This window comes from Salvelinus sp. IW2-2015, linkage group LG23, assembly GCF_002910315.2.
Source record: "Salvelinus sp. IW2-2015 linkage group LG23, ASM291031v2, whole genome shotgun sequence".
Taxonomy (NCBI): domain Eukaryota; kingdom Metazoa; phylum Chordata; class Actinopteri; order Salmoniformes; family Salmonidae; genus Salvelinus; species Salvelinus sp. IW2-2015.
The window spans coordinates 19830114-19852099 of NC_036863.1; the positions used below are offsets into that span (position 1 = coordinate 19830114).

The 21986-nt window shown below is 45.3% G+C and overlaps 1 protein-coding gene across 1 annotated transcript in view; it reads right to left on the minus strand.

The window, feature by feature from the left end:
• Positions 1-21986, minus strand: part of cux1a (cut-like homeobox 1a) — a 131520-nt gene that overhangs the window by 96509 nt on the left and 13025 nt on the right. Inside the window, exons 2-5 of the mRNA XM_070434296.1 lie at positions 21486-21546; positions 18063-18161; positions 6721-6799; positions 893-1030 (exon numbers count right to left, since the gene is read on the minus strand). Coding sequence (XP_070290397.1) covers positions 893-1030; positions 6721-6799; positions 18063-18161; positions 21486-21546 — 377 coding nt within the window. The remainder of the gene's footprint in view (positions 1-892; positions 1031-6720; positions 6800-18062; positions 18162-21485; positions 21547-21986) is intronic.

Here is a 21986-nt window from a genome sequence, read left to right on the forward strand (position 1 = left end):
ATCAATGGCCTTGGCTGGCCGGGATGAGAGAGAGAGAGGAAGGAAGAGCGGGAAGGAGAGAGAATGAGAGAGAGGGGGATTCTCCTCTCCTCCGCCACTGAGGTAGGAGATCTGCAGCTTAGCCGGGGCACGGTGGGGAGGGGGAGGGGAGAAAGAGAGGAAAAATCAATGGTAAAATAAAATATTGCCGCTATTGAGCTGGGTCAATTAGCTCTTGGTGGGAGGGGAATTCCAAAGACAGAGAGGGCAGGCCCCCCTACCCTCCTCCTCCCTCTATCCCCTCTTCTCCTCCCCTTCTTTTCCCTGCCTTTCTGAAAAGAGAAAAAGCAGTGAAGGCTTTAGAGGCCTATACAATGGGCTTCATCTGAAAAGACTGCCCAGGGGATACTCATAAAGATGGCTATGGAGGAGAGCCTTTATTAAAACATGATCTATATTTCGTGGTTATGGAATGACTTTGGGCTGACTCCGCTGCTCCACTAACTTGATGTTAGTTGTTAGCTATATGACAGCGTTTGATGTAACTCCACGGACATCGGCTCTTGAAACGGTATCCGCATGACAGATGAAATCTTCTTACAACTGCTAACATTGCACATATACTTTTACTATACTTTCAACCAGACCGTTGAGGAGTTTCATCCCTTTTAAAGATGGCTAAGCATTGATGAATCTCCCAATGGGAGTCTTAGCCTAGCTCTCCGTGCTGGTGTAGTGGAAGCGTTTCAGTGGATGAGGTTGTCTAGGACCTGAACACTTGTGTTAGCACCCTGAGCTAATACCTAGGGCTTTAGCTCAGCAAGCCAACAATTTCTTGTGTCCCATGGGTTCAAACTGGGTCGATCACACTGGTCCAGGATAGGTTCAGAAAGAGTATGTGTCTCAGCCTCACCGTGGTTCTTGACCTCAGCGATCTCCTGGGTGTAGCCCTCCAGCGTCTCGCGGAGCTTCTGGTTCTCCGTCTCGATGTCGTGCATCCTCTGGACCTTCAGCTGTAGCTGCTGGGCAGTCTCCAGGGCCGACACAGGGTCTGAGAGGAGGGGACAGGAAAGGGCACTACTTGTTACTAATCACCAGACATCACTAATTACTATAGGCTAATTACTTATCACAGAATTTTTCTCTGCACAAACATATTACCAAGCATGTCTAACATCAGAGCAGATCTTCAAAGTTCAACAGCTTGGTGTATATGTAGCTAGTAGTGTTACATGTTTTGAAGATCGGTTCACTGAGGAGATCACACCCATCCAGTCAGTCTCTAACCTCTACCCCTCACTCCATTCAAACATACTTCCATGCACTGCAACAGTAAGGTTTAGAGTGGGGTTTTGTGTCTCTGTGCCTGGTTGTGACTGAGTGGCCAGGGCGAGTCACGCGAGGCTGACTGATGACTTCTCTGTGTGTGTGTGTGTGTGTGTGTGTGTGTGTGTGTGTGTTGGGTGCCAGAGCAGCAGAGCTATGTATAGCTGCCCCCATTCGCACAGAGCAAAGCTGGAGAGCTGAGACAGCGCTGCTGTTGCCACCACACACACACACAGCCCAGACAAAGGAGAGGAAGAGAGGAAAAGAGAGTAAGAGGGAGAGAAAAAGCAAAAGGGCATGAGAGAGAGAGAGAGGCAGGGAGAATGAATGAGAGAGGAAAAGAGAGATAGGAAGAGGGGAGCTAGCTAGGTTTCTGGACAATGATGATGACTTATCTTATCTTAGGGACAGAGAAACCCATGAGACAACAATACATTCCTGTAAACAGACTGCACAGTATCTATCCAACAGTAGTACAGCATAGACACAACCCACAGTGGTGGAAACTGTAGATGTATTGATGTACATATTGAATAAATTAATTAATCAAAAACAGTAAAACACATTGCGGATGCCAGGAAAAAGTCTATGACTGATTGTGGTCCTCTTTTGAGTCAAGGTCAGAGATTGTGATGATGGTAATGGGTAAGGGATGGATAGGGAGGGGTTGGGATGTGGAGACTGGCAGGGTGTTCTAACACTGAGTCCTCCCCACCCTCCACGTTGGGCGCTGCCAGTCTTGCCAGTCCTGGCCTCATCAGTGCCCGGCATCGACACGGTCACTAATTGGCGTATGACTAATTATGCCCCAATTCCAGTTGATTTTCTTTAATGAGACAGCTGGGTTAATTATATAATCATATGATTACATTAGACCCCCTGGCCCCGAGAGAGGGAGAGAGAAAGAGAATAGGAGGAGGAAGCTAGGGGGAAGGGGGAGGAAGAGGAGGGATATGAAAAGTGATAACTAGAGAGGGAAAGAAAGAGGGAGATTAAAAAAAAGAGAGAGGAAGAGGGCGAGGGTGAGTAGACTAAGTATACAAAACATTTGGAACACCTGCTCTTTCCATGACAGACTGACCAGGTGACTCTAGGTGAAAACTGAATGGGTAAGACAAAATATTTAAGTGCCTTTGAACGGGATATGATGGTAGATGCCAGGCGCACCGGTTGTGTCAAGAACTGAAACGCTGCTGGTTTTCGTGTGTATCAAGAATGGTCTACCACGCAAAGGACATCCAGCCAACTTGACACAACTGTGGAACACTTTCGACACCTTGTAGAGTTCATGTCCTGCCGAATTGAGGCTGTTCTGAGGGCAAAAGGGGGTGCAACTCAATATTAGGAAGGTGTTCTTAATGTTTTGTACTGTCAGTGTACAAGCGTATGAGAGCATATTCAAGGCAGTCTGGAAACAGCAGAAGAGAGGGAGAGAGAAAGAGAGGGAGGGGGAAGAGGTCTGATCGTTAGAGATGAAAGACATCCAGCGCCTCTATTCTCCTCTGTGTGCGGAGTACACACACAACACACACACACACACACACACACACACACACACACACACACAGCACACACACACACACACACACACACACACACACACACACACACACACACACACACACACACACACACACACGTGTCCTTGGAGGGAGAAGCGATACATTCTCCAACACCAGACAAGCCATTGAGGACACAACAGCATTATCAAAGGCCCATTATGTCAACTTTGTTGTCCTGAGTTCTGACACCCTGCGTCATACACACAGTGTTAATCTAATATTCTGAAACATCTAGCCTTGGACAGCCTGTTCCCATGTTACGTTTCTCATAAATCACTATTTGATTGTGAAACACATACACTCTCCTGCACTGACTCTAAACACACACACACTGAACTCTACCCACAGACTCCACATACTGACACCCCGACACATACACACAACATGAGCACACATGCGTACTGACGCCACACACAACTGTCTATTATCTATCCTATTGCCTAGTCACTTCACACCTACCTATATGTACATACACTATCTACCTCAATTACCTCGTACCCCTGCACATTGACTCGCTGCTGATAATCCCTGTATATATCCAGGTTATTTTTACTTGTCATTGTTATTCGTTATTCACTGTGTATTTATTCCTTATATCACTATTTCTATTTTTTATTTGCTTGTTTATCTTTAACTCTGTTGGAAAAGGTCTCTTAAGTCAGCATTTCACTGTTAGTCAAACCTGCTGACAAATACCTTATTTCTTTTAAATGTAAAATGTACTTTAATTTCTTGTCATAAAAAATAACACTAGACCAACATACTTGAAGGGTTATAATGGAACTCATCTTTCAGTCCCATTTCATGTTTTGTTATATTAGTTAGGATGATACTCTCTTGTTATGTGTGCTTTGAATACCCCATATGATTAAACAAACTGACAGGAGAGAAGGTCATACTGTGACATTAGGGTGATGATGACTGCTGTCACAGTACTGGACTGTACAACATAGCCTGTCGTCCCAGTGCCTACCACTCTACTGCTGCTCTCTCCAGAACAGACGAACTACAGTGTGTGTCACATGGAATCTCTCTCTCCATGTCCTCCCTGGACTTCTAACCAGGAGATTGTCCCTTCACTAGACAGGCGGTGGCACCAGCCCCGTCTGGATGGGCATGTGTGTGTGTTCTGAGCAGAAGGAGTGAGACAGTGCCAACTGCTCAGTGCAGCCACTCCAGCCTGCTGCAGAACACTAGGCTGTCTGTGAGAACAGTGTGAATATTTCCAAAGGTTGCATGGGAAGGCTAGAGGGCAGACGGGTGGAGACACCTGTCAACATTGACATTCTATTGCAAAGCGTCATCAGGATGAGAGTGAGGTAAGGTGCGTGTATTTTCCTTGGTGTGTTCAAAAGAGCTGAAAAGGGTGGACACACTGACGCTAGGTCTGTGTGATCACAAACACATCTGTGAGATAATCAGTGGAGTAGTGATCTCTCATCCTCAGACATGGAGACAAGAATGGACAGGCTGCAGATTACAATGATAATACAGACATTCCTAGATTTCCCCACACAGGCAGACAACACACACACACACACACACACACACACACACACACACACACACACACACACACACACACACACACACACACACACACACACACACACAGAACACCAACTGACGTAAGAGAGCCAAGGCAAAGAGGTCTCTAGGTGCTGCTCCTCTGTCTTGGCAGGCTTTGAACTGTGTGTGTGTGTGTGTGTGTGCGTGTGTGGCTGTGATCTCCAAAACACAAAAGCAGTAATTTACGCATGTACTACGTGGTTCCCCAGGCCAGCCTGCTTGCTCCTACTGGCCTCTATGTGTGTCTGTTTGTATGTGTGTGTCCATAAGGTTCACCAAGGAGGAAATGTGTTTCAGACAGACTGCCAGCTGCACACACACAGCTACACACACAGGAACACACACACAGACACACACACAGGATCGAGTCAGCTCAAAAAGCTCAGTCGGTCACAGACAAACACACACTCCAGTCCAGTCGACCTCCACTGCTGACTGTCTGATTCCACTATTAGTCAGCATATCCAAGTCCTCTCGTGCTTCAGTTAGGTGGAAAAACCATTGACCAGGAGATCTCCATGGACAACAACACTGGTGTTAACAGTGACTGTGTGTCTGTCAGTGTGTTGAAATCATCAATGTACTCTCCATCAGGACCTAAAATGAACAACCGCCACCTGCAGGTAGGTTGTGGCGGGTAAGATGTTTATTTCACCAGCCACATTGGCGGTTGGTCAGAGCTCCATAGTGCACGCATTTCACTCGCATTTGTGAATAAAAAGTCAAGTTTGATCACATTTATAGTAAAATAAATGCTGCAGTAGCTGTTTTCAAAGTATTTCCGCCATTTTGCTTCATAGGTGGTAAATGAAATGCAACAAAATCAAAGAACTATGAATCCTATATAGCCTATTCCACCTTGCGCTGCAACACTGCCTGGCTGGGAGCTGTGCACACGTGAAGAGCTAAGTGAAAGATTCATTTTTATAAGTGCTGTGCACAGGCATAAAAGTTGATCTAATTTACTTTAAACGAAAGTCTACTGAAGTGAGACGTTGTCCTTGTGTTTCTTGGCTATTTACATTGTTTTGTTCACAAGCTATGTTGTTTGTCTATGTTCGAGTTTGAAATGCTAGGGAAGAGAAGACAACGCTGCTACTAGTCATACTCAATCTAACAGGCACAGACATACTCAATCTAACAGGCACAGTCATACTCAATCTAACAGGCACAGACATACTCAATATAACAGGCACAGTCATACTCAATATAAAGGCACAAGTCATACACAATATAACAGGCACAGTCATACTCAATCTAACAGGCACAGTCATAACTCATATATACAGGCACAGTCATACTCAATATAACAGGCCACAGACATACTCAATATAACAGGCACAGTCATACTCAATCTAACAGGCACAGTCATACTCAATAAGACGTCATATCAATGCTAACAGGCACAGACATACTCAATATAACAGGCACAGACATACTCAATCTAACAGTCACAGTCATACTCAATCTAACAGGCACAGACATAGTCAATATAACAGGCACAGACATACTCAATATAACAGGCACAGACATACTCAATCTAACAGGCACAGACATGACTGAGACCCGCTACCACGGTAACCTCCCGCCCTCTAATGTGTTATTTTGGTTATATCAGGTTACAAAAATGTAATTATTCATTATAAACTGGGTGGTTTGAGCCCTGAATGCTGATTGGCTGACAGCCGTGGTATATCAGACCGTATACCCCAGGTATGACAAACTTACATTTTTACTGCTCTAATCACTTTTGTAACCGGTTTATAATAGCAATAAGGCACATCGGGGGTTTATGATATATGGCCAATATACCTGTGTCCAGGCACTCCACGTTGTGTTGTGCATAAGAACAGCCCTTAGCAGTGGTAAATAAGCCATAGTCCACACCCTATCTGGCCTTATTGCATAAATATACCACATTAGTTACTTCTTACTAGTAACACATGCAATGTTTTAGAAACATTGCAAAGCATTCTCATCCGTTTTTTAAATGTTTTGTTGGTGTACATTTTATCCCCCCAAAATATTTTTGGCTGGTAAGAAATCTGAGTGGCTGGTAGATGTTTAAATCACAGTGTATGCCCTGCTCCCCATCCCTTCCCAATTCCCCGACCGCTCGGCACTCACAGGGCTCCTGGACGCACATTGTCTCAGGCACACCAAGAGAAGTCATCAGGAACGTGTCTGTGTATGTACGTATGTATGTGGCGCCAGAGACATGTGCCTCATAAACATGACAGATGTGTTTACGGTGCCTCGCATACACAGTTGCGATGAGACTTACCTGGGACATCGATGAATCTCTTGTACACGTTTAGGAAGGCAGCCTCTGACTCCTTACTTCTTTTACTCACTGCGTCGATCTGAAAGGAGAGATGGAGAGATTGGTTAAGAAAAGAGAGATAGTCGAGATGAGATGATACATTTTTTTCAGGGAACACCAGAACAACCATAATCACATTTTCGGGATTATAAAGGCTTTTATACTTTGGCATCATCTTCCCTATACTATTCATTCCATCAAGATTAATCTAGTTTTATAGGACAAATAGTCACATATCCAATGTAGTTCAACATGAATCTGGTTTATATAAAAATGTATTAATAAAAAATAAAAAAATCAGATCTATTAGTGCTACGATAACCACACAGGTCTATTGACCACAGAATTTCAGTCTTAAAAACACATGATTAGTAATTTCATTAATGTAATTTAGTAACAACCTGCTAAAAGAGATTGAGCTTCCAACCCTCTCAGTTAATCATGGGTACTGAGTGCTTCACTGCTGTGGGCTGGGCAGACAGAGCTCTCCAAAACTGGAAAGCACCAAGGCAGCTAACCAATGAGTCATGAAGGAGGTGACGTGATTTGGGGTTGGGCCAAGAGGCACCACAGACCTTGCTTCAAGTTCATCAACAATCAAGTACAGGAGTATAGAGCTGTGGTAGAGAGGTCTTCTTCTATAGTCATGGCATTTCTGTAGTACGCAGGTGATATGATACAGCTTTGCTTTTACATTAACTACACTGTACTGCACATGGCTCAAAAATCACACATTTATGATTTAAAGAGGTTTCAAAAATGGTTATTTTTAGCTCCAAACCAACACTATACTTCATGAATCAGGATAGAAGACAACAGCAACATTCTGTGTGGCTCAACATCCATTCCAGATTGCCTCTCAAATACAGTCTAAAAGATGAAAGAAAGTAAACACACTTTGGAGATACGTCACAGACAGAGTCAAATACTGTACCATATTCATCCTTGGCCCTTGGAGAGGTAAGGAGAGGAGGAAAAATGCAGGCCACAGATGACTCTTCCCTGAACCCTCTCTCACCCTCAGTACCACACTGGGCAACAGCTGGCGAGAGAGGAGAAAGGGTTTTKTCCAAGCCTTTTTAAATTGCGTGGTTGGTTGGTGGATGGTTGGTGGATGGTTGGTTAAACACCATCTTTGTGTCATGTGACAGACGTAATGCATCGGCCCTCTCACACTATTATAACCCCCCATGCTTTGATGCATTTTGGATCAGCTTTCAGCCACATGGAAGCAACTATATTAGTGGTGAGTACTCTATGTACACCATCACACACCCGTTTTATATGATCTAACACACACACATAAGCATGCTAAACCCTTAAAGCCGGAGCTGTGCTCTATACATTACACGACCTCGCAATCATGCACTGTCAATAAAATAATTTCCTAATGTATAGATGGCCAATGTAAGTCATTTGGATCTAATACCACTCTTCAGAGAAAAATAATACAGTATAACCTTTATTCAACAAGATAAAGACGTATTGGTCGTCAAAATGACCAACTGTACTGTTCTTCCTTTTCAAGATACTCACCATTTGGCATCAGTAAACTACCATAGTAAACTACCATAGTAAAGCACTATTTAATCCCCTTGCAGACTTCTACCTGCAGTGTATAAGAGTAAGAAAGGTATCTCATTGGCCTAGCTACATGAGCTAATGATAGACAGTGGGCCCGCCCACTGTGAGGTTCAGAGTCTTCATGTGTGTGGCTGTTGTTGAGGTTGCACCGAGCAGCTCAGAGGTAGCGTGTCCGTGTGTGTTATGTGTGTCTGTGGTGTCTCCTGAGAGCCCAGTCCAGGCCTGACTGTGCGTTCCTCCACTGCTCTGGGAGTGTGAGCAGCCAGCCAGCCAGTCCTGGCATCGCCTCTGAACTGGGCCAAAGCCAGCTAACTGGGTCATCCCTGGGTAGAGGAGGGGATGGGAGCAGGGGAGAGCTACTGTACCACACTGCTAGTGTCAGTCAGCCAGGATCTACTTCCAGTGTTTTATGGACTAAAAGCACACACACTTAGACCAACAGAACAGATCCACCATCCCATCCACACACATACATACCACCTCCCCCCAACATTTACACTTTCCTTCCCAACCCATAGGGTGGCAGTGTTTGCTCAAATTCACAAAAAGATGTGGCACAGTACAACTGCAAGTCAACAACTTACACACTAAGTTAAAAGTGTCCAGAACTACAGTGTTTACAGACACCAAACAGTGGGTTCCAAAAAGGAGAAATCATATAAAAACAATGTTTTGGACATGTCCGGCCCAGACTCTGTTAGAGGTTTTGATTTATGGAGCGAGGCAGGCAGTTGCCACTGACAAACACCAGTGAGCCCCAGTCACTTTTTGCTCCTATGGGAGAGAGAAATGAAACATGTTCAAATGGGCTTTTGCTGGAAAAACATCTGGATCCAAACTAGGCAGCGCCAGTGTCTCCCTCCCTCCCTCCCTCCCTCCCTCCCTCCCTCCCTCCCTCCCTCCCTCCCTCTCCTCCCTCCCTCCCTCCCTCCCTCCCTCCTCCCTCCTCCCTCCCTCCCCCTCTCCCGCTTTCTCTCCTTCTCTCCTCTCTCTATCGCAGATGGAGCAATTACAGTTCCCTGCTTACTGGGCAAAGGGATCCACCAGACATCTTGTCAGGAAAAGGCCTCTTCCCTCTCTTGGCTTTCCATTGAAAGTGAAGAGAAAGGGGAGAAGGTGAAGGGGGATAGATAGTGACTGGGGGGGTTGAGGAGGGAGAGAGAGGTAAGGTAATGGATGGATGGCACCGGAGTGTGTGTGTGGTGTGTGTGTGTGTGTGTGTGTGTGTGTGTGTGTGTGTGTGTGTGTGTGTGTGTGTGTGTGTGTGTGTGTGTGTGTGTGCGTGTGTGTGCCAAGCCCTGCCTGACTGTGCGGCCATGGCTCAGTGCAGATTATCTCCTACTCCCTCCAATGCAGCTCCATGCACATTCTGACAGGGGAGGGCATCTGGCAACGCCGGCCGTGCTGCCTTCTGAATGATCACACACACACACATACAAAGACACAAACAGATGATTCCTCTCTGTGTGTGTGTTAGTCCGTTTGTGTTAAAAAGGCGAGATTTGGGCCGACGCCAAAGCTGACCAGCTCACAGGTATAGCATAGCGCCCCTCCAATGAACCATCTGGACTCTTTAGGGGTGCAGGAACAACTTAAAAATAGATGGCGGTTGCTAGCCTAATGACACTAGCGGGAGCTAGATGAAACACAAGGAAGGCTTTGGCATCGGCTTAGGGGCCAGGGGAAACCGTTGGCCTGCTTGTCTCTGTCTGTGACCTGGCCTAACCCCTTAATTGCAGAGCAGGTTTTAAGCTGTGGATAACTGATCCGGAGTGGTGTGCGTGTGCGGGGGAGAGATTGCGGGGAGAGAGAGTATATGTGTGTGTGTGTGTTTGAGTGTGCTTCTTTTTGGGTTGGGTAGGAGGGATTACTGGCTTTGCAGCTTTCTTTTAAGCAGGGAATTATAGTCTGAGAGGACAGTGACTTAGAGCATCCTCTGGGCTTCCTAGGGAAACAGGAAACAGCTAGCTAGCCCCCTCTCTTCATCTCTATGTCACCTGGGGTTGTCATATGGGGGGCCTAACACACTAGGCCTACTTGCAGGCAGCTACAGTAGTATGGATATATATTTCTACAAATTTTCCTCATTGCTGTAACCTTACATTAGAAGTAGGTTGATGTTCCTCTAACCACTGGTCCAGGGTCAGATGTTTTCTAATCCCCCTAATGGTGGTGAGGATTGGGTATTGGGTAATCTGATCCTAGATCTGTGATTACAGCCAAAGTTTACCTCGTACAACATTAGAGATCTCATCATAAGAGTGGAGTTGGGATAGGATGGAGGAGCGAAACGGCGTCACACAGTGATGGTCTGTGATGGCTGACACATTGCTCCTCTGGGGCAGATCGGGCATCGCCTGGAATCAGCGTCAGTGCCATAGGGATATCAGAGAACGAGCACCACCCTGTGCCATCATCACAGTCACCCACTCTCTTTGTGTGCCATGGGGGCGGGAGGCGCTGGAGAGAGAGTAGCTTAATCATATACAGAAGGAGGGACATCTTACTCAAGGATACAGTAGAGATTAGTGGGTTCGAGGACAGGGGCAGGTATGCCTTTACACAATCACACACATATTGTATGTTAAAAAAAACAACGTTATTTAAAAAAAATTACCTTTATTTAACTAAGCAAGTCAGTTAAGAACAAATTCATATTTGCAATGACGGCCTAGCGAGGAACATTGGGTTAACTGCTTTGTTCAGGGGCAGAACAACGGTCCTGACGGGCCGCCCCCAGGTGGTGAGGGTAGGTAACAACATCTCCACCCCGCTGATCCTCAACACTGGGGCCCCACAAGGGTGCGTTCTCAGCCCTCTCCTGTACTCCCTGTTCACCCATGACTGCGTGGCCATGCATGCCTCCAACTCAATCATCAAGTTTGAAGACGACACTACAGTGGTAGGCTTGATTACAAACAATGACGAGACGGCCTACAGGGAGGAGGTGAGGGCCCTCGGAGTGTGGTGTCAGGAAAATAACCTCACACTCAATGTCAACAAAACAAAGGAGATGATCGTGGACTTCAGGAAACAGCAGAGGGAGCACCCCCCTATCCACATCGACAGGACAGTAGTGGAGAAGGTGGAAAGTTTTAAGTTCCTCGGCGTACACATCACAGACAAACTGAAATGGTCCACCCATACAGACAGCGTGGTGAAGAAGGCGCAGCAGCGCCTCTTCAACCTCAGGAGGCTGAAGCAAATCGGCTTGTCACCAAAAACACTCAAACTTTTACAGATGCACAATCGAGAGCATCCTGTCGGGCTGGTATCACCGCCTGGTACGGAAACTGCTCCGCCCACAACTGTAAGGCTCTCCAGAGGGTAGTGAGGTCTGCACAACACATCACCGGGGGCAAACTGCCTGCCCTCCAGGACACCCACACCACCCGATGTCACAGGAAGGCCAAAAAGATCATCAAGGACAACAACCACCCGAGCCACTGCCTGTTCACCTCGCTATCATCCAGAAGGCGAGGTCAGTACAGGTGCATCAAAGCGGGGACCGAGAGACTGAAAAACAGCTTCTATCTCAAGGCCATCAGACTGTTAAACAGCCATCACTAACATTGAGTGGCTGCTGCCAACATACTGACTCAACTCCAGCCACTTTAATAATGAAAAAATGTATGTAATAAATGTATCACTAGCCACTTTAAACAATGCCACTTTATATAATGTCTACATACCCTACATTACTCATCTCATATGTATATACTGTACTATATACCATCTACTGCATCTTGTCTATGAGGTTCGGCCATCGCTCATTCATATATTTTTATGTACATATTCTTATTCATTCCTTTACACTTGTGTGTGTGTATAAGGTAGTTGTGAAATTGTTAGGTTAGATTACTTGTTAGATATTACTGCATGGGGTCGGAACTAGAAGCACAAGCATTTCGCTACACTCGCATTAACATCTGCTAACCATGTGTATGTGACAAATAAAATTTGATTTGAACAGATCAAAACATGATCAGCTAAGGGATTTGATCCAGCAACCTTTTCAGTTACTGTCCCAGTACTCTAACCACCAGGCTACCTGCTGCCCAATTCACACAAAATCCTTTTGAAAACACACTTTTAATAACCTGATATAAGTTGAGGCCCATCCCAGTCTCCCCTTTTTACTGTATGCCTATGCTAACACACACACACACACACACACACACACACACACACACACACACACACACACACACACACACACACACACACACACACACACACACACACACAGTCTGAGAGTTGAGCTAATCACAGCGCTGTGCGAGCTGCCAACTTAACTTTCACAGCCTTCTCCCTGGGCTCTCGGTGCCCTTACGACGAGACAGACGTCCAAAATTACACCGCAATTATGCAAAATCAGTAGTGACTTCCTGCATTTGTCCCACTCCTATGCCACTTTGTACGTGTCTCTCTCTGCCACAGCCATCACGTCTCCTGAAGGTCTCTCTGTAGCATTCGGTTGCCTGACTAGGCTTTGTGGGGTTTGGAAGTGGCACACTGATTTGGTGTGCCCTTAAATAAAATAATAGCTTACACTGCGTACTAACAATTTACTCACATTTAAATCTCATTCCTCATCAGGGTTGGGGAGTAACAGTTTACATGTAAGGGATTACAAAAAAACTAACTGTAATCTGTTACTTTACCAGCAAAAATATTGTCATCAGATTACAGATACTTTTTAAAACTTTCAGTTTAAGAAGCGTTTTCAAACAGAATCAGCCTAACGAATACGCTCCCAGTGGACAGCCAGTGAAAATGCGCTCTTGCAACAGCCACATAGAGCAGATCCCAGCCTATGGAATAAAAGTTTGAGTTCCTCCCTTCTAAAGTCCCCTGTGGTATTGTGCTCCATACTGTCAAAACAAGTCTCATTTAAGAAGACCACAAGTGAGAGCATCTAGTTTTCCACATACAAATAGCGTTTTTCGCTAGTGCTCAAAGCATGCCATTTCAATAGCACCATTTATTTTTCAGCTTGAAGCAATGAGCCCCAATCAGTCCTCCATGACAGCAAAATCATAAACAGAGTAGGCTAATTAGTTCTTCATTTTTGGGTTATGCTCAGGTAAAACAATTAGGCTAATCTATATTTCCAAGTCCTATTCTTGAAGATCAAGGGGTATTACATTAATTGGAATGACTGGGACTCTGACTGACAGTTTTTTTAATGTAAAGATACAGATTAATCATATTATTATCTGAAGTAGAAAGCAATGGGTTAGAAGAAGCCTACATAACCAACACATAAAGTAAAATGCAACATCCATTTATGGCCAACTATGTAAACTCTAACATTGATTTATCCTGCAAGAGGTCATTCAATTGGTATTATTCATTTTTGTCCTCTTTTAATGCCTCTTGGCGTTTATTGGGATGAGCCTTCTCCTTATGGCAGAACTGATCAATTTCCTCTAGATGGGCCAGCTGCAAAGTCAGAATTGGCTACATTGTAAAAACCTTCGAACTTGTTTGGTAACTTTTTGGTCTTCATTTAAGGTTAGGGTTACACATATGGTTAACAGTGTGGTTAGGGTTATGTTTAAATCAGATTTTATGACTTTGTGGCTGTTCCAGCTACTAACCTGCACCTCTTAAGGGGAAAGTAATCAGATGACATTACTGAGTTTGGGTAATCCAAAAACTCGTAATATTTTGGGACAAGTAACTATTAACCATAATGGAGTACATTTAGAAAGTAACCAACACAACCCTGTTCCTTAGCGACTGGTTTCTTTACACGCCACTGACTGACTCGATGCTGATTCTTCCCTCTTCATTTACAGTGACAGTTCGTCATCAAGCTACAGTTGCTGTGGCTGTAAAATGCATCTGAGATAGACTCTGAGCGTTGTCTTGGAGAAGCAGAGATGGTCCGGGGAGAGACGGAGAACACTCCGGTGGCGTCACACACGACATTCACACGTCACACTTCCTGCAAGGACCGGTTCCCTCCGAGGCTTTGGCGACAGTAGGGACAGTATCAAGGGAGACCAGGAAAGAATGTGTTTACGTGCATGCATGTGCAAGTGTGTGTGAGTAGGTGGGGGAGGCTACAGTTGCAGTGGGAGGTGGTATGGTAGAAAGATCCCCCCCTCTACCCAAGAGGGGGTGCCATTGAGCTCTCCAGCCCTCCCTCCCTCCCGCCAACCCTCCCCCTGCTGTGGTGTGTGTCCACATGGGCCTGTGGGTGCCGAGTGCTGAGCTCTGCTCCCCATTGTGTTCTCATTTCCTGACAGGAAAGGAAGCGCTCGCTCATTTCACAAATAAAATGTAAAAAACTGAAACAGTTAGAAAGAAAGAAAGAAAGAAAGAAAGAAAGAGAAACAACCCAAACAGATCTGTCTGCCTGGCTCCTCTCCCTAACCCTTGAGGCCTTCCAGAAGTCTTAGAGCATCTCATATATTCTAATGCGCCGCACTTCATGCTCTGCCTTGTATATAAGGAACAGAGGGAGCAGAAAAACGGACCTTTTCCCTCTCCTTCCCCCTACGGAGAGAGCTGAAATGCTTGTGTACAGTGTCTTCTGTATCTGACAATCTTTGAATCTCACCGAGTCTCCATTTAGTCATTTGTTTTGCTCCCTATTAAAGCAGTCAACACTACTGCTTTCACATGAGGAGCCGTTTCTGAGATCTGGAACACCGTTAGCTCTCACCCTGCTGATGCTCATGGAAAACAAAGTGGAAGCCCCAAATTCCTGAGATGATAAGTTGGGCCTTCGCGAAGGTCAGGGACTTCTCCTGTCCTTGCCAATCGCCCCATTCATCCACAGAGGAGATAAATTAAAATGGCTGCAGGAGTCTTAGGCTGGTGCCTGTGAGCCGGGCCCGTGTGATGTGGGGGGAGTAGTGGGTATTTTTAAACCTGGGGTGATTTAAACAGGGAAGATTAACTCCGTCAATAATAGGCCTGGGGGCCCTCACAAATCGCTCGCTCCAACCACAATGAACGCTAATGGGCCAGACAGGCTGCGGTGCGGTTCCGCCCTGCCTGAGAGAGGTGTACAGGGAGCCGTCTTTCCAGCCCCTTTAACTTCATGAAATTTATATGGCACTCCTTGCTGTGCTTTTAGTCGCTGAAGCAGCGTCTTTATTGGGAGGCGCCGGCAATAGACATTTTGAGGGTTCGAGGGTGACAGACATTTGAAGCAAGGCAAATCTTTAAAATAGCCGGCATTACTGTACTTTCTTTCCATTCTCTCTTCTTTTCTTAAATTCCACCATCTACACTCTGTTTCATATTAGGGATTTCCTGTCCAGGGGTCTATATATAGGCCTATATAGCAAGGTAGAGCTGGGCTGATAACAGCCACTGACCAATTACTGAGTCATGGCACGCAGTAGCAGCTAGGAGTTTTATTTAGCAGCCATTTAGAGGGCAGCCAAATTCTTGGGCCTCTCAGTGAGAGAGTGGGCTTTGTTTTAGGAGATCCAGAGCACTTAACAAAATAATACTTTAAGAGCCGACAGGAATAGGAATATAATTAAGTGGTGACTAATTACTGTCAGGGATAAGAAGCTGACTGGGGTGCTGGGTGTAACATGGCAACACAATGGTGCCCATAGACAGCGTTGGGGAGCGTTGGGAGACATGTGATCATCAAAGTGATCAAAACGACAGTTTGATTTCAAGGCCACTCCTAAGACTACAATGTACAGTTTGTGTTTCTCTGAAGGGATTTCTCAAATAATCAAATATCTCAGTACAGTGGAATTAACTTAATAATACCATCAGATGAGTTAAAAGTAATAGAATATCTTTGAGCATGAGAGAAATTTGTTGTGAACACAAATGAGGTAGCAAACAACCAATCAAAATAAAGGTGTACCACATGGTTTCTTTTTCTAACAATGTATTTAATTGTTGCACTAAGTAACGCTGCATAGTACTGGTAAATCCTCCTGGAACAGGGAAATCAGAAACAGGACCGTATTCACTGAAGAGGGATTACTCATGGGTCAGACGACTAGTGATGTTCTAGTATAATTTCTGTCTTAAGTAACCTACTGTCTTTTTCTGGAATTGAAATGCACTGTATACAAAATAGTGTACTGCACATGAAAAAATACACTGGTTTGTGACAAGGCAGAGAACTCCAAACACAACATATAAAGGGAGTAGCAGGCCTTACAATTATGTTCAGACTAAACTCAAAACATTTTATATCATGAATTAGTGAGGTAGACTCACAAATGCATGCTCCGAATTAAAAATGCAATCTGACAGTGGCAAAATGTTACATTCCTCCATCATTACCAAATTAAATATGCACTAAGCAAGACAGAGGACAAATTTGCAGTCGACAAACACTTATCATGCATCTGTCCCCTAAAATAGTTGACAGATTTATGGATGTCACTTCGTTTGGATGAGACATTGCTGCCTGTCAAGAATGAAAGTGCCTCAAGCCAACATAAACACCAGTGTGACCACATCAGTGGCTATTCTAAAAATGTATTCTAATTGATTCATAGGATTGAATTGAAATCCTTTCCTGATTTGACAAAGATTAAAAGTGAATTGACTGTAGTAATTCAGGCAGTGCCTCCAGCCGAGGCAGGCCCCAGCAGTAGCAGTATAGCAGCAGAGGCACTCAGAGGAGAAAGGCTGGGCCTGTTCAGATGCTCTCCATAAAGCCCTCACATCGCTAAGCCCTTATTTACTGCAGGAGTGGCACTTGAGGAGGAATTAAGAGCTGGCGCCAGAAACACAGCTCTCACTCCCACACCCCTCCTCCCCGCCTCAAGTCTCACAGCTCACATTATTATCATTAAAGTCCCCTAAATCAATTCTGAAGTTACCATACTTTCAGAGCAGTGCAAGGGGCGCTCTCAGGACAAAATGTTAAATCGGCAGGGCCGCTCTTCCCTGTGGCTGGCCTAGGCTGTCAGGGCGCATTGTCAGGGTCAGGGATTTAAACCCGCCGCGGTCATAGTGGGCATTGCGCCCCCACCCTGCACACCCTCCAGAATAGAGGGTTAAAGCGCTATTGCCATCAGCCGCCCGCAACCTCACCCCCCCTGTCCACCCGCGAATCAGCCCTTGGTGTAAACTGGCTCATTTACTCTCATCCACACCCCCGTGCTCACATTTGAGGCAATGATACCACAATATCTCGCACACAGACACACAGAAAGTCAGAGATTCAGTGCAAGAGACAATTGGCAACATGTTTCTCCCATTGGCAAACCATTATTCAGGAGGCCAATTGCATTCATTTTAGCAGATATCAAAAGGAGCTTTGCATCAGACGATGTGACACATAGCCATAAAGGGGAGGTGGGGGGTTATGAAACAGAGAAAGGCATGTCTGCCTGGACTTTCAGATTGCAGCTCTGATCAGGAGTGGTTTGGCTGGAATCTTTTAAGGGGATGCAATTTAAACATGGCTGGGAGCTAGAGAGCCTCATAAAAGGACACAAATAATGGACTCCCCTGGCGAGAGCTCCACTGGGGAAGGGAAGGCTCCTCCAGCAGGAGAGCAGAGCAGCCAGCCAGCAGAAGTCTAGCCAGGCAGAGACGGCACATGTCAGCCTTTATGGGGTGTGTCAGGGGGCCACTGTCTCCCCGCAAAAACAAAATGTCCGCCATCCCTCACAACATACACGATGTACAGTAGGCTACACACAAACACACATCCTTAAATCGATAAAGGAAAGCTAGGTATTAAATGTTCTAGAGTTTTAAATAGCACTCACCTCTGCTTGGAAGCCCTTTAGCAATGGAGCTACCTGCTTTCGCAGATCCTGCAAGACAAAAAAAGAAGGAAAAGGATTAGCATCGCATAACAATGCTACCTTGTGGGAGAGCAAAACACAATACATTCTCATACGGTGAAAATGGCCACATTCTCTGTTTCCATAGTCTTTAACACCTTGGTCATTGACTTTCATCCCCACAGAATTGAGCAGAAACCTCTTACAAACTAACCATATGTTAAGTTTAGAAAAGCCAGGCCCTATTTTCACTACATTCTCTCTGTGAGGCAAAATCCCTACTGTCAACTCTGATGGATGAGGCAGAGTGTTGCCTTTTGTTCCCAGATACGGAGCATAGAAACACATTAAACATATGAAAATGGGGATCCTGATTTGTCCAAACCCTCCCAGAGGGAAGGTTTGTTCTCTGGGAAAAGGAGGAAGAAAAACAAAACAGAGTATCACCTTGTGCTACCCTTGAATGAGAGCAGAGAGGACGCTGTGCTTAAAGGGAAAGCGTGCAAGCGGCATACATTTACTCTCCCTCTCACCCTCTCTCGCCATGACTCAGTTGTTTCTGGTTAAATTACCATTCAAGCAAAAACAGAAAAACGTAGAGACGCTACATGCAAATGTGGGCTCTGTTCATTAATTCACTTCTAAAAGTAATGTTAGGTCTGAAAAATTGGCCAACTTCAACAGCTGACTATTTCTGTAGAGTAATTTGTCTGTTTAGCTTGGGAGAAACTGGGTTGAGTCTCGAATCTGCGGCGGATGAAAATAAAACTTATTTGAAATTAAGTCCCAAAAACAAGTGAATATATAAAGGCTCCAATCAAAACAAACGTTGTTCTGACCTTACTCAAGCAATGATGAATCTTACCTTGGGCAACCTACAGTGGAGCGATGCGACACCTCGCCATTAAAGTATATCTGATTATGGCCAATTTCAATATCTCTTTTCATTTGAACAGAGCAGGCGTGTTTGATCATAACATTTAATTAAATACGCCCCTGAATAAATCTCAGCTGGGTACAAAAAGGCCTTACATGAGGCCTCCCTATAGGAATGCACAGCATGCTCCAAAACAGAACTGACCACTGAAACCGAGTTAGCAGCAGCCAGTTAGTGGAATGCAATGCATTTACACACATGCGCACACACACCACGTACACTCCTAAAAGACTGGCCCACATTAGTCAAGTGGACATTTCAGTCACCCTCAGGATACAGTATAGGTGTACTCTGACACTTGCACAACACATGCACAGCACATGGGGGTCCTGTGACACAGTATAACCTCTGTAACCTATTACTGAAACCGTGTGTCAATTGTGAAATGTACAACTTGCAGGGTAGACATTACAATTGTGTGAAATGAAGAGCTCTTAAATGCCTATGGGTTTCTGTTGTATCCTCTTCCCCATCTCTCCTCTCGTTTTACTTTCTCTCCCTCCACATTGATGTGTGTAAGTGTGCCTTCTATGACTGACTGATGTTTACACCAGTCTCCCCCCGCTCTTCACTTCCCCTCCCTCCCTTTYCCTTCAACTAGGGAGCCTCTATGGAAGACTCTGGGGACTGGCTGACCCAGACCATACCATGCTGTGCTAAGCTAACATTAGCGCGATGCTAGCTAGGTACCTAGTGTGCTGGACTTTTCCCAGTCCCCTGGAGGGAGCAGCTGAGCCCACTGATCTTCCGTCGCCACTGGCTACCGTACAGATCACCTTTATGAAGGGGCCACGTGACAAAAAGGAAACATCGCTCAACATCTGGTTTCAACATAACACTCCTGCCCCGGCCAAGAGAACTCCAAAGTCTTTCTGGATCTCGACAGGGGAAAACACACACACGCACGCACGCACGCACGCACGCACGCACACACACACACACACACACACACACACACACAGCTCGAGATCTGCAAATGCAATTGCCCCAAATTTGATATACAGAGAGCCCCACTGCATAAAAATTATCTTTACACTGACGGATAAAAAGGCTTGACCAAGTGACCAATAAAAGCTAGCCCAGTAAACACTGATCTTCAGGCCAGAGTGATTGAGGACACACATCACATGGTTCACAAGGGGTTCAGATGGAGGGAGCAGGTCCATGAAAACCACATGGAAATGCAATTTGTACCTATACATACATATACTGAACCAAAAATATAAACCCAACATGCACCAATTTCAAAGATTTTACTGAGTTACAGTTCATATAAGGAAATCAGTCAATTGATATACATTTATTAGGCCCTAATCTATGGATTTCACATGACTGGGAATACAGATATGCATCTGACTGGGCAGGGGTGCAGCCATGGGTGGGCCTGTGCCCACCCATGGCTGCACCCCTGCCCAGTCAGATGCATATCTGTATTCCCAGTCATGTGAAATCCATAGATTAGGGCCAATCATAATTCATTTTCCCTCACAAAGGGGCTATATTACAGATAGAAATACTCCTCAGCACCTCCACTCCCCCTCAGACGATATCACAGGTGAAGAAGCCGGGTGTGGAGGTCCTGGGCTGCCATGGTTACATGTGGTCTGGGGTTGTGAGGCCGGTTAGACGTACTGCCAAATTCTCTAAAACAGTGGTTCCCAAACGTTTATAGTCCCGTACCCCTTCAAACAATCAACATCCAGCTGCGTACCCCCTCTAGCACCAGGGTCAGCACACTCTCAAATGTTGTTTTTTGCCATCATTGTAAGCCTGCCACACACACTATACATTTATTAAACATAAGAATTACTTTTTGTCACAAGCTGGCTCGTGGGAAGTGACAAAGAGTTCTTATAGGACCAGGGCACAAAAAATAATCTAATAATAATCAATCATTTTGCTCTATATTTAACCAGCTTACATATAAAACCTTATTTGTTCATCGAAAATTGTGAATAACTCACCACAGGTTAATGAGAAGGGTGTGCTTGAAAGGATGCACATAACTCTGCAATGGTGGGTTGTCTTAAATGGTGGGTTGCAATGGTGGGTTGTCTTAAAGCCTCAGTCTTAAATCATTTTAATTTTAGTTTTCATGCTAGTGAGGGCCGAGAATCCACTCTCACATAAGTACGTGGTTRCGAAGGGCATCAGTGTCTTAACAGCGCGATTTGCCAAGGCAGGATACTCTGAGCGCAGCCCAATCCAGAAATCTGGCAGTGGCTTCTGATGCATTTGTGGCTTGAATGGGAGCAAGTTCCCACAGCAGTGTTCCAACATCTAGTGGAAAGCCTTCCCAGAAGGGTGGAGGCTGTTACAGCAGCAAAGGGGGGACCACCTCCATATTAATGCCCATGATTTTGGAATGAGATGTTCAACGAGCAGGTCTCCACATACTTTTGGTCATGTAGTGTACATCACCTCTCAAACTAAAAGGGATTGTTATGGTGATTGCATTTCGTTTTAACCTCTCCACCACCCGGGAGCTGCCTGTCTTGGAAACCGGCCCAGATCTCCAGGGAGGCAAGCCTGCAGGTCCACACACACAAAAACACACGCACTACAATCACAAGGTATCCTCAGAGAGCTGGAGGGAGCAGTGGGAGAGAGAACGTGAGAAGGGGGAAARGTAGGGGAGAGAAAGAGGGTGAGGAGTGTAAGAAGGGAGGAGAAGAGGACAAGAGTCTGATACCACAATGAGTTTACAAGCTTTACTTCAGACATGGCCTTCCTCAGGGATCCCTCCACTGGATGCCTGCCACTATTTAACCAATTACCTTCTTAGCACAATGGCTACATTAACACAATTTCTTCTAGGCCAGACTTTCTTTTCCCCAGTGACGGTCAGGGACATAGACAATGGCTTCTTTTCATATTCAGCTTTTAAGTAACCCTCGCTCCCCTTTTAATGGTCGACCCACTGAGTGGCCCTCGCTTTGTGTTTGAGTGCATTGGACCTGTGTGGTCAT